This window comes from Pongo abelii, chromosome 8 (genome assembly GCF_028885655.2).
Source record: "Pongo abelii isolate AG06213 chromosome 8, NHGRI_mPonAbe1-v2.0_pri, whole genome shotgun sequence".
Lineage (NCBI taxonomy): Eukaryota > Metazoa > Chordata > Mammalia > Primates > Hominidae > Pongo > Pongo abelii.
In genome coordinates, this window is record NC_071993.2 from 27,297,606 (window position 1) to 27,311,212 (window position 13,607).

The window sequence follows — 13,607 nt, forward strand, 5'->3', positions numbered from 1 at the left end:
CAATCATTAAAAAGTCAGGAAACAACAGGTGCTGGAGAGGATGTGGAGAAATAGGAACACTTTTACACTGTTGGTGGGACTGTAAACTAGTTCAACCATTGTGGAAGTCAGTGTGGCGATTCCTCAGGGATCTCCAACTAGAAATACCATTTGACCCAGCCATCCCATTACTGGGTACATACCCAAAGGACTATAAATCATGCTGCTATAAAGACACAAGCACACGTATGTTTATTGTGGCACTATTCACAATAGCAAAGACTTGGAACCAACCCAAATGTCCATCAATGATAGACTGGATTAAGAAAATGTGGCACATACACACCATGGAATACTATGCAGCCATGAAAAAGGATGAGTTCATGTCCTTTGTAGGGATGTGGATGAAATTGGAAATCATCATTGTCAGTAAACTATCGCAAGGACAAAAAACCAAACACTGCATGTTCTCACTCATAGGCGGGAATTGAACAGTGAGAACACATGGACACAGGAAGGGGGACATCACACTCTGGGGACTGTTGTGGGGTGGGGGGAGGGGGGAGGGATAGCATTAGGAGATATACCTAATGCTAAATGATGAGTTAATGGGTGCAGCACACCAGCATGGCACATGTATACATATGTAACTAACCTGCACATTGTGCACATGTACCCTAAAACTTAAAGTATAATAATAATAAAAAAGGAAAAAAAACCAAAACCAAAAACAAAAAAAACTAATCTAAAAAAAAAATAAGAAAAGGAATAACCCAGTTAAAAAGTTGACAAAAGATCTGAACACACACCTCACCAAAGAAGATGTACAGTTGGCTAATAGGCATATGAAAAAATTGCTCAACATCATATGTCATTAGGAAATAGCAAATTAAAATTGATACCACTACCTACCTATTGAAATGCTTAAATACAAAACACTGACAATACCAAACAGTGACAAGGATGGGGAGCAATAAGAAATCTCATTTATTCTTGGAGGGAAAGCAAAATGAAACAGCCACTTTAGAAGACAGGTTGGCAGTTTCTTACACAACTAAACACAGCTTTTTCCATATGAGCCTGCAATTGCACTCCTATTTGCTTAAGTGAGTTGAAAACTGATATTCACACAAGTGTCTGCACACAAGTTTCTAGCAGCTTTATCCATAATTGCTAAAATTTGGTGGCAACCAAGATGTCCAGCAATAGGGGAATTAATAAATGAACTATGGTCCATCCAGACAATGGAATATTATTCAGTGATAAGAAGAAATGAAGCCAAGATCACGCCACTGCATTCCAACCTGGATGATAGAATGAGACCCCATCTCAAAAAAAAAAAAAGTTAAATAAAGGAGAAATGAATTATCAAGGCATGAAAAGATAATGGAGTGCTATGGTTTGACTATGGATTGGCCCTTCCAAAACTCATGTTTAGGCTTGGTCCCCAAAGTGGCAGTGGTGGGAGGTGCTTTAAGAGTCATTAAGATGGATTAATCTCTTTCAGGTTCTATGGGGTTAGTTCTCATGGGAATGCATTAGTTCCCACGAGATTGGGTTGTTATGAGCAAGGTTGCCTCTCCTGGTTTGTCCCCCTTTTTCATGCAGCCACTTCTCCTTCCACTTATCTGCCACGATATGATACAGTCAGTGGGCCTTCCCCAGACACTGGCACCATGCTCTTTGGAGTTCCCAGGCTCCAGAAGCATGATCCAAAATACATCTCTTTTTAAAATAAACTACCCATGTATTCTGCTGTAGGAACAGAAAATAGACTAAGACATGGAGGAACCATAAATGCATATTATTAAGGAAAAGAAATCAATTAGAAATGGCTACATACTGTGATTCTAACTATATATTTTGGAAATGGTATAATTACGGAGACAGTAAAAAAGACCAGTGGTTTCCAGGGTTTAAAGGGGAGGGAGAGATTAATAGGCAGAACATAGGATTTTTAGGACAGGGAAACTAATCTATATGATTCTATAATGGTGGATACATGTCATTGTACATTTCTGAAAACCCATAGATTGTGCAACATCAAGAGTAAACCTGAAGTAAACTGTGGACTTTGGGTACTACTGATGTGTCAATGTAGGTTCCTCAATTGTTTCAGTACGATTTTTGTAGCATTTTGATAGTGGAGGAGGCTGTGCATGTGTGGGGACAGGGGACAAATGGGAACTCCCAATACTTTTTGCTCAATTTTGCTGTGAATCTAATACTGCTCTAAAACGTAAAGTCTATTTCAAAAAACAGAAACCAGAAATGGATGGCTTTAAGGTAGATTACATTGTGCTGAAGAAAAGAATTAGTGAATAGAAGTTAATGTCTGATTAATATACCCAGAATTGATAAAGAAATGGAAAATATACACAATTAAGAGATAGGGAGGCTAGTGTTAGAAGATCTAACATATATTTCATTAGAGTTTTAGAAGAAGCGAATAAGGACAGGCAATGTTTGAAAACAATATAAATTACATTTTTCTGGAATAGTGAAAGACAGATATTTCTAGATTCAGAAACCTCAGTAAAATATCAGGCAACTTAAGTAAAAAGAAACCCACAGTTATACCTACTGTATGCATCAAAGACGAAGAAAAGGTCTTAAAATCATGCAGAGGGGAAACAAAGAGATGACCTAATAGAAACAATAATTTGACAGCTGACTTCTCAACAGCAAGAGTGAAAGGGAGAAGACAGTGGGGACAATTCCCTCAAAAAGCTGAGTTTTTACTGCCAATTGGAATTTTACACCCACTGAAACCATCTTTGAAGAATGAGGTAAAATAAAGATACTCTAGGAAAAAAAGAAGTCAGCTATAACTCAACTACTAGGCAATAATTGTGTGTGTGTGTGTGTGTGTGTGTTTGAAACCAAAGTGTTCCAAAGTCTGTGTATTTCCTAGGTTAAAGTTGTTTAACTTGGGACTTTATTGAGTATGGATATTATCATTATAACTAGCCATTAAAAGAAATAAATATACTTTAGGAAAAAAGAAGTCAGCCATAACTCAACTACTAGGCAATAATGTGTGTGTGTGTGTGTGTGTGTGTGTGTGTGTTTGAAACCAAAGTGTTCCAAACTCCGTGTGTTTCCTAGGTTAAAGTTGTTTAACTTGGGACATTATTGAGTGTGGATATTATCATTATAACTAGCCATCAAAAGAATAGACACAGTATATAACTTTTCAACAAGAAGCTTAAAAAGGGGAGTAAGAGAAAAATCCTAATCACGTGAAGTAGACAAAAAAGGAAGATAAAAACCCCAGAAAAATCCAGGGTAATAGGAAGTACAAAATAAGATGTTAAAAACAAATACAAATATATAATCACAGTATGAGTCATACGAAGAGGCCATTCGTGGTGGCTCATACCTGTAATTCCAACACTTTGGGAGGCCAGGGCAGAAGGATTGCTTGAGGCCAGGAGTTAGGGACCAGCCTAGATGACATGGTGAGACTCCTATCTCTACAAAAAATAAGAATTAGCCAGGCATGATGGCATAAGCCTGTAGTACCAGCTACTCGGGAGCCTGAGGCAAGAGGATGGCTTGAGCCCAGAATGTTGAGGCTGCAGTGAGCTGTGATCGCACCACTGCACTCCAGCCTGGGTGACAGAATGAGACACTGTCTCTTAAAAAAAAAAAAAAAAAGGAAAGAAAGAAAATTTAAAAAGTAAAAAGAATAAAATTGCAGTTAAAAGATAATAATTCCTGAACTAGATATAAACACAACAAAATCCGCCGTATGTCATTAAAAGTGGCAAACATAGAACATAGAGAGTTTGAAAGTGCATGAATAGATGTGTCAGGCAAAACCCTGAAAAAAGATGATACAGCTGCATGAGTACAAGATAAAAAGCAGAAAACATTGCATGGTGATAGATGGTTCAATTCACCAGGAAGTCATATACATAATTTTTGTTTACACTTAATAATAAACAGTGTCAGAATATATAAGGCACAATTCGCCAGAACAATGAAAAGATATTGACAAATCTGCCCTCAGAAGATTTTAAAACATCCTTCTTAGTAATTGGTGGATGCAACAGACCAGATAACAGGCTGCAGGCAGAAGATTTGTGGAACATGCTAAACAAGCTTGTTCTAAGGAACAGGTATACTACATTGTACCCAAGCACACATAAACTGTTGGTAAAAATGGATCAGACATCAAGCCATAAGTCTCAAGCACACTTCAAAGGCTCAATTATCATGGACTTGGGTCATTTCAGTATCATACCAGCCAAGATTTCTATGATCAAAAAACAATGTGGCTTAAATGTTCATTCTCCTCTTTGAGGACCCACTGTAAAATGTAAGCTCATATTCCATCATGTGACAGGTTAAATCATATTTTCTGTAAACTCTTCCAAACCCTGTGGTTTTTGTTGCAGTTGGCCTATTACATGGGTCTTTCCCCAGTGGCAGCACTATCAAAGAAATTATGGAGTTTTCATAAGCTGTAATGTAGCATTACTGCCCTATACTATTAATTATATATTGTTCATAATATATTATTATCCTTGCACTTCCTCTCTAATGTCCAATTTCACCCCAGCTTTTGCACTCCCCCCGCCTCCAGTATCTCACTAAAATTTTCATAAAGGAACAAAGTTTGCTGCATTTTCGGGATCAATCTAAATAACCCCACTCAGGTATAGCTGGTACTTGTAAAGACCTCTCAGTCAGACACCAAAGATGGTGTTCCACTTGAGTGAAAATCACAGAGTTGACGATCCTCATGAGAACCCTCTATTCATGGACTTGCCTGGTTCTATTTGTCAGCGTTTTCTTAACATGAGTGACTCCATTTTGATTCTGACAACTTTCACAGCTCTCTTTGCTGAACCTTTCCTGTATTGTCCCAGAGATCTGCATAATGACCATTATGTAGTCAGGTATCAGAAAAGCTGTGTTTTTCACATGGGCACAAAGAGGGGAACAACATACACTGGGGCCTGTTGTGGGGGATTGAGGGGAAGGAGAGCATCAGGACAGATAGCTAACGCATGCTGGGCTTAATATTTAGGTGATGGGTTGATAGGTTCAGCAAACCACCATGACACACGTTTACCTATGTAACAAATCTGCACATTCTGCATATGTATCCTGGAACTTAAAGTAAAACAAAATTTTAAAAAAAATTTTTAAAAAGAAAAGCCATATTATTACTATATCTGACATCAAAAGATCATAATATACTACAACTGGAGAGTTACTGTTCCTGAGATAAAATTTAATGTAAAGCAAATTTACCTTCTATCCTATTTCAAGCATATACTCAGAAAACTTAAGAACACCTTGCCAGTTCTAATTCATAAATATTTTGGTTTTAAAACTAAATTCGCTTCATTTTAAATTTCCATTTAGCCTGCAGGGGTGTCCAATCTTTTAGCTTCCCTGGGACACACATATGATGCACTAACACTAGCAATAGCTGATCAGCTGAAAAAAAAAAATTGCAAAAAGAGCTCATAATTTTTTAAAGAGAAAGTCTTGCCCTGTCGTCCAGGATTGAGTGCAGTAGCAAGATCTCAGCTCACTGCAGCCTCCACCTCCTGGGTTCAAAGGATTCTCCCACCTCAGCCTCTGGAGTTGCTGGGATTACAGGCATGTGTCACCGCACCTGGCTAATTTTTGTATTTTTAGTACGGATAAGGTTTTGCCATGTTGGCCAAGCTGGTCTCGAACTCCTGACCTCAAGTGATCTGCCAGCCTTGGCCTCCCAATAGTGCTGGGATTACAGGTGTGAGTCACCGTGCCCTGCAAAGAGCTTATAATGTTTTAATATTTGTTGGGCAGCATTCAAAGTTGTCCTGGGCCGTGGAAGCCCATGGGTTGAGACAGCATGATCTACAGCTTACTCTTCTCCAAATATTAAAACATACCATTAACTACCTTCCTTAATTTTAAGAAAATAGCCTTTTAGCCCATCAGAAGCCAATTTGAAAGAGAAGAGATATAGGTAACAAGAGCCTAGGATAAATTGGGCATTAAATGTATCCCTGAGGGAAAGCATTCCAGACTGAAATATACATCGGTAAGATTGCTTTTACCTGCCCCTACATTCTTATTTACAGGATACTTACAGCATTGTAATAATAGAGAATTCAAAAACTATCTGAATAACTATTTTTTAAATTACTGTTATTCAAGCATTAAAAAAGCAAAACCAGGCCGGGCGCGGTGGCTCACGCCTGTAATCCCAGCACTTTGGGAGGCCGAGGCGGGCGGATCACGAGGTCAGGAGATCAAGACCACATCCTGGCTAACACGGTGAAACCCCGTCTCTACTAAAAATACAAAAAATTAGCCGGGCGCTGTGGCGGGCGCCTGTAGTCCCAGCTACTGGGGAGGCTGAGGCAGGAGAATGGCGTGAACCCGGGAGGCGGAGCTTGCAGTGAGCCGAGATCGCGCCACTGCACTCCAGCTTGGGCAACAGAGCAAGACTCCATCTCAAAAAAAACAAAACAAAAAAAAAAACCAAAAAAAAACAAAAAAGTGGGCCCCAAGCAACGGGAATCTCAGAGAAAGAGATTGTCATGTTTTCTCGTTTTCCTCTATTTTCCTGAAAATTCTGAAGGTCGCAGAGGTAGAGATGAAAATCTAAGGTCACCAAGACTTAAGAAGGCATGGGATGGTGAAAGCTAGTTTTAATTATAGTGTTGACCTCAAGATCGACTGACCCAATAATCCTTATAGAAATACAGTAGGAAGAACGTTTAACTTTTATTCATTTGCTGCTTGTGAACCTTGATGCTTCCTGCCTGTTGGGGGGGTGGGGCATAGGAGGCCTCTTGGCGACAGCGAGGGGAGGGAACACGAAGTCCAGGGGCGTCTCCATGAAGTCCGGGGGAGGCGGCGAGAGCTCTGGGTACTCCAGGGGCGGCATTGGTGGCTGTGGCGGCAGGAAGCAGTCGGGCGGGGCGGGGAAGCCCCTGCTGCCTGTGCCCTTGGCCTTGGGGGGTGTGGCGGGGCTGCCACGGGTGTCCCAGGACCTCTGCACCGGAGCGGGTGGGGCAGGCTGGACTTGGGGCCTTGCGGGGCCCGGGGTGCTCCTGGCTCCTGGCGGTTCCCGAGGGCTGGCTTCTGATCCTGCAACCAAGCGACAGCAGCATTTATTATTTTAAAATTTTTGAAATTTTAATTTATTGTTATTAATTAATGGGGACAGGGTCTCACTCTGTCACCCAGGCTGAGTGCACGGCGCGATCTGGGCTCACCACAACCTCGACCTCCTGAGCGATCCTCCCGCCTCAGTCTCCTGAGTAGCATTCTTTATTCTTGACAAAACAGCCCCAGTGGACAAGACCATGGCATAGATATGTGAGGTCTCTGTCTGCCGCCTGGGGGGCCCCCGTCCCTCAGTCACTGAGAACCCTAGTTGTTCATGAGCTCATCTTTGCTCTGGAATAGGGAAATGACTCTAATTGGCCTTTATTATTATTATTATTATTATTATTATTATTGAGAAAGAGTTTTGCTCTGTCGCCCGGGCTGGAGTGCAGTGGCGCCATCTTGGCTCACTGCAACCTCCGCCTCCTGGGTTTAAGCGATTCTCCTGCCTCAGCCTCCCGAGTAGCTGGGACTACAGGCGCTGGCTACCACCTCCAGCTAAGTTTGTATTTTTAGTGGAGATGGGGTTTCACCATGTTGGTCAGGCTGGTCTTGAACTCCTGACCTCATGATCTGCCCTGCCTCTGCCTCCCAAAGTGCTGGGATTACAGGCATGAGCCGCCGCACCTGGTCTTTTTTTTTTTTTTTTTTTTGTGACAGGATCTTGCTGTGTCACCTAGGCTGGAGTGCAGTGGTGCAAGCTCGACTCACTGCAACCTCTGCCTCTAGGGCTCAGTGATCCTCATGCCTCAGCCTCCCAAGTGGCTGGGATGACAAGCATGTGCCGCCATGCCCAGCTAATTTTTGTATTTTTTGTAGAGCTGGCTTTTTGCCATGTTGCCCAGGCTGGTCTCCAACTCCCGGGCTCAAGTGATCTGTCCACCTTGGCCTCCCAAAATGCTGGAATTACAGGTGTGAGCCGCCTCACCTGGACAGTTTACTTTTTCTCAACTGCATGAAAGTTGGCTGGTTCACCGGGTATAAAATGTGCCCTCTAGTCCCTATTATGACCTGTGTCTCAGATCGTGATGAGATCAAATGAGATACATATATGAGTTCTGAAAAGAAAAATCACCAGCGTGCTACTGGTAGAAACCAGAATGCCAAATCTGGCTAAAGTCTATTAGAGGCATAGCCCTTCCCCTGCCAATACTGGCATAGATAATAATAATTTGTATTTATATAATGAAATGTCCCCAGGCAGCTGGATTGCATCCCTCTGTTTTAGTGATAATTATCATTCCAATTTACATTTCATCAGGGTTCCAGTTTATTTCTTCCTCTGCTTAATAGCCTGTTACCACTGAAGATTAAATTTGGAAGTTTTTTTTTCTAATGAAGTGCCTTCTGATTTAGTTTCTATTTTATTTAGTTTATTTACTTAGGATGATAAGCTAATTAACTGGCAATGTACTTTTTCCTTTTTAAAAAATTTCTGAACAGGCAGCTTGGGTATTGATGTTCACATATAGTTAAGTGATTTCTATTCTGGGATTCTTTTATTTCTTTCAGCATTTTTAAATGCTTTCCTTCGATTGGCATTATAGAAATAATGAAAATAATAACAGCTGAAAGTACATTGCATGAGAAGCACAGGCTTGAGAAGATAATGAGAACATTAAAGAAATACAACTTTTACAGGCCTGCAGTGGTTGTCAGAATTATATGAAGTTCAATAAATACCAAGATTTAGTTGTTTTCACCACTGACTGATGGACAACATGAAGAGGTGAAAGAAGTGAAAAATTGCTAAAGTGAAGCACCCTGCCTGTCCTAGCTGGGTGATATGCTATTGTCACAGTTATTTAAGATTGTTTTGAATCACATATGAGAAATATTCAGCAGAATTTATACAGTCAACTGAGAGGTTTTGAACTAGATTAGTAACTAAATCATGATTATTAGCTATGATTTTAAGATAGATTTAAGTGAATCCTCACTGATCTATTTGGTTGAAAAAATGTTATGGAGGATGTCATACCTATTGGCTATTATTTTACAATGTATTTTCTCCTCCATCACCCTGGGGATGTATGTAGGACATTAATGGGGAAAATAGAAAATGCAACCCATTTTTATCTTTTTTTCTTTTTTTATGACAAGGTATTTATCTATCACGTAGGCTGGAGTGCAGTGGTATGATCACAGCTCACCGCAGCCTTGAAATCCTGGGCTCAAGCAATTCAAACACCTCAGCCACCCAAGTAGCTAGGACCACAGGTGCACGCCACCATGCCTGGCTAATTTTTTGATTTCTAGTAGAGATGAGCCCTTGTTCTGTTGCCCAGGCTGGTCTGGAACTCTGAAGCTCAAGCACTTCTCCTGTTTCAGCCTCCCAAAGTACTGCAATTACAGGCGTGAGCCACCGCGTGTTTTCTGTTTTTAAAAGAGCAGTTATTGGAACAATGCAAATGGTTGAGAACATGGGCTTTGGGGGACGGCTGGATAGAATGTATGTCAGCTGCTTGCTGATTTTACCTTACATGTTTCAGCATGTGCCTGGGCCTCTTCAAGAACAGCACTGACAGAATGCGCAGCCTGGGGCATCTGTCCATTGGGCTGGGTGGTGCCATTTATAGGTCCTGAGAGGGAGGAAGCGAGAAAAGATGAGTGAACAAAGAATTTTCAACATTCTTGAAAGTTAATCTGAAAATACAAAGCAGTTTACATCTATAAAGCAAAAAAAGATACTTCCTGGCTACTTCTTACAAAAAAATAAAAATAAAAACAAAGCAAAGAAAACAATTCACAGGCATGACATGGTACACAAAACCTTATGAAAAATCTGAGGCTCTGTGACAAAATTTCATATGAGATTCAGCAAAAGATTCAGGAAGGTGAGTACGGTATTTGATAAAGCCCACCAAGGAGGGTCTGGATTAACTGGGATTGTGGAGAGGAATAGTATGTTTTACTTTTGAAAACCTTTGATAATTGAAGAATAAACCTTGAAAACCAATTTTCTTTCAAAAAAATTCTATTGTTGATTTCCCTAAAATGTATTTATCTAGTTTCATACCGTGCTGAGTACAGGAACAAATTTTGAACATTGTCCTCAACAAAGAGTATATTGGGCTGGGCGGGGTGGCCCCTGCCTGTAAACCCCACAATTTGGAAGGCCAAGGTGGGCAGATTATGAGGTCAAGAGATTAAGACCATCCTGGCAAACATGGTGAAACCCTGTCTCTACTAAAAATACAAAAATTAGCTGGGCGTGATGGTGCATGCCTGTAGTCCCAGCTACTCGGGAGGCTGAGGCAGGAGTATTGCTTGAACCCGGGAGGTAGAGGTTGTAGTGAGCTGAGATCACGCCACTGCTCTCCAGCCTGGCGACAGAGCGAGACTTAGTCTCAACAAAAACAACAACAACAACAAAAAACAAAAAACAGATAAACACCACCACCAACAACCAAGAGTACATTGGACACAGAAACAACAGACAGAGATTTGGGCAAAATGTGCGGGTCCCAGAAATAATCTGGAATTAGATGTGTGGTTTTTTTTTCCCCCAAAAGTCCTGGTATTACGATTTTATTTTCTTGCCTTTTAATTTGTCCTTTTGACAGAAAGCTTGACTCATGGAAGGTTTACAGTTGTTAGAGAATCAGATAGAGGAAGCTCTACATTGATTTCTCGGCTCCTTAGAAAGGATCCCGCCAAGGATGGCCACCTCTCCACACCCGGGCTGTTTCTCCTGCAAGTGAATTGCTGCCCCGCCCACACCAGAAGGTCTTCTGCTCCTCTCCCTGTGAATGCAGAGATGTTTTAGCCATGCTCAGCACCACTGTTCTAATATTCACAAACTGCCTGTTTATTTCTTCAACTAGTTTTCTAGTAGTTTGAGAAACCCATTAATCTACATGACAACTCAAAGAATGACTTCAGGAAATTAGAAAAAAAACGACAAAAAAGGGGAAAGTTTGGCTGGGTTCTGGTGGCTGATTCCTGTAATCCCTGCCTGAGGGGATGCCAAGACAGGCAGACCTCTTGAAGTCAGGAGTTCGAGAACAGACTGGCCAATTTGGTGAAAGCCAGTCACTACTAAAAATACAAAAAATTTAGTCGGGCATCGTGACCTGCGCCTCTAATCCCAGCTACTCGGGAGGCTGAAGCAGGAGGATCACATGAACTCAGGAAGCAAGGGTTGCAGCGAGCTGACGTCGTGACATAGCATTCCAGCCTGGGTGACAGAATGAGACTCAGTCTCAAAGAAAAGAATGACACTCAGGGCAAAACCGTGGGAAGGGGGAGAAAGATAAGAGACTACAAATTGGATTCCGTGTGCACTGCTTGGGTGGTGGGTGCACCAAAATCTCACAAATCTCCACTAAAGGAGTTACTCAATAACTAAATGCTACCTGTGCCAAAAATTTATGAAAAGAAAAATTAAATTTTTTTTCATTGTGAAAATTGAGTGTCGTACTTTCAAGTTACAAAGGCACGTCTATTATGAGGCTTAATTATTCTAATGTTTAAAGAAATGAAGAGAACAACCAGAGTTTAAATAGAAAAGCTGTCAGACATTTCGTCTACAGCAATGAAATCTGTAGTATGCATTTTGTGTTTTGCAACTTAGTTTTCAGCCAGCCTGGGGGAGGAAGAGGAGGAAACAGAACTGGGCATTGGGGTAGGTAGGAGGAAAGTAAGAAACTGGCTGGACACAGCAGGGAAAGAAGAAGGGATGAAGACTCGAGGCAGAGCCAGTCCTCCTGCTTGGGGCCTGCGCATAGGAAAGCAAACTCCAGGCAGGAGGAAGGAGCCCCAGGCTGTGGATGACTCTGGGGGAATTTTGGGTCAGCAACGGCCAGAGGAGTTCCTGAACTTAAGCAGTATCTGCCACCTCCCTACCTTTGGGTGTCTTCTGGTGTCCAATGTGCTGCTGTCAGGACCCTCACTGGCTCCCAAATTCGACTTGGCAGCCTCCAAAGCAGTGGAGTTGGTGCTACTGCTACCTCCACTTTGTGGATCTCAGAGCTGCAGGACGGCTTCTCCCACCGCACCCTTAGCTGGCCCCATTTGTGGCTGGCATTGTGGGACAGCATGTTCCAGGCACCTCTGCTCCTGTATCTTGCGGGCTGCATCTTTGCTGTCTGCACACTCATAGACATCAGAGCCACAGGCTGGCTCTGCAGAACCCTCGTGCTGGCCCTGATTGGGGCTGGCTTTGGTGCACATGCGACAGTTCAGTGTGGTCCACATGGGGCACTCCTGCTCTTCTCGGGCAGCTTGGGCCTTTGCTTGCCCCCAAGTGTGCAGAGCTCAACACCTATCGCCTCTTGCTGGCAAAAGCATTGCTGGCACGAGCAGTCCTGGGCCATGGGGTGGCACTGCGCTAGCAGCATGCACCCCATATCACCCCCGTACTCTGAGCTGACTTGTCTGCTAAAAAATCCTGCCAACCTGTCCAGTTTATTTTAGAAGGGCCTGGATGCAAAAGCCTGAGAGCTGTGACTGGGGGAGGAGAGAGCACAAACGGATTCATCCTCCTTCCACCACTGCCCAACAATTGAAGACCACCAATTGAGGACCACCAACTGAAGAGAAACAACTGAGGACCACCAACTGAAGAGAAACAACTGAGGGTACCAACTGAGGGCACTAACTGAAGGCAACCAATGAGGACACCCACTGAAGGCCACCAAGTGAAGGCCAGTTGTCCTGCCAACCAGACCGTATCCTGGTTCAGAGGAAACAATCAGGCCCAGGATCCCCTGCATGCATCCCCACAAACTTGGAACTTGAGAGCACAGGCACATGGCTCACAAGGCCCCGCCCTGCCAGCAGCCCCACCCCACCTTTCATTCATTGCTGGCTGCTAGGACCTTTCAGGTTTCTCACTGTGATGAAGTTCCTAGGGATCATCACCTTACAATGAATGATGCTAAAATTACTGAAACCAAGTCTGCCTCACACAGTGTCTGAGATTCATAGAACTCCCTTTCCCCCATAACCTCTGAGATTTCTACAAACTAGAAAAATGACAGATTTCTGCAGCTGCTTTCAGAAAATCACATTGCCATGAGCTATGCCTACACTATAATGTCAAATCATATTTCATATATATACATACACATATATATTCAATCCACATATATTTCATTTACATTTTTGAAAATAACACATGTATTCAATCAAATTAATAAGAGTAATAGAGGACATTTCCTAAAATTTATACACTAAGTATATCACAGTTTTCTAGTGATCACCTTGATACAGCAACTGAGAATCTATGGCTTCAACAAACAAAGAGGCTTACGTAAGAGAAAAGCACCACACAATACAAGATTTTAAATGTGATCATCATTGCTACTTTTAACTGGCAATTACCCAGTAAATGTATTGTGAACTGCTTTGTGATTATGGTGACTCATTTAATCTTTGTGATTCTTGGTTTGATTATCTCAAAAATATGAGTAACATCATTTTATAAACTTGCTCTAAAAATTAAATGACAGAAAAATAATCCTTCTCTATATATTGAACACTTTCAAAATTATAGACAT

At 41.9% G+C, this 13,607-nt stretch overlaps 1 protein-coding gene across 4 annotated transcripts; it reads right to left on the reverse strand.

Moving 5' to 3' along the window:
* Positions 1-6,693: 6,693 nt before the first annotated feature.
* On the reverse strand, positions 6,694-12,865 carry LOC129048416 (amyloid beta A4 precursor protein-binding family B member 1-interacting protein-like). Of its 4 annotated transcripts, none has more exons than XM_054523156.2 (4): positions 11,953-12,865; positions 10,648-11,284; positions 9,583-9,686; positions 6,694-7,083 (listed from the first exon to the last, which is right to left on the reverse strand). In XM_054523156.2, the coding sequence occupies exons 2-4, from the start codon at positions 10,682-10,684 to the stop codon at positions 6,718-6,720; spliced, it is 507 nt and encodes a 168-aa protein (XP_054379131.1). In that variant the 5' UTR covers positions 10,685-11,284; positions 11,953-12,865; the 3' UTR covers positions 6,694-6,717. The 4 variants fall into 4 exon arrangements, with proteins under 4 accessions (XP_054379131.1, XP_063583330.1, XP_054379130.2 ...); XM_063727260.1 differs by having other exon boundaries at positions 10,648-10,850; positions 11,953-12,863; XM_054523155.2 differs by lacking the exon at positions 11,953-12,865 and having other exon boundaries at positions 11,181-11,941.
* Positions 12,866-13,607: the final 742 nt, after the last annotated feature.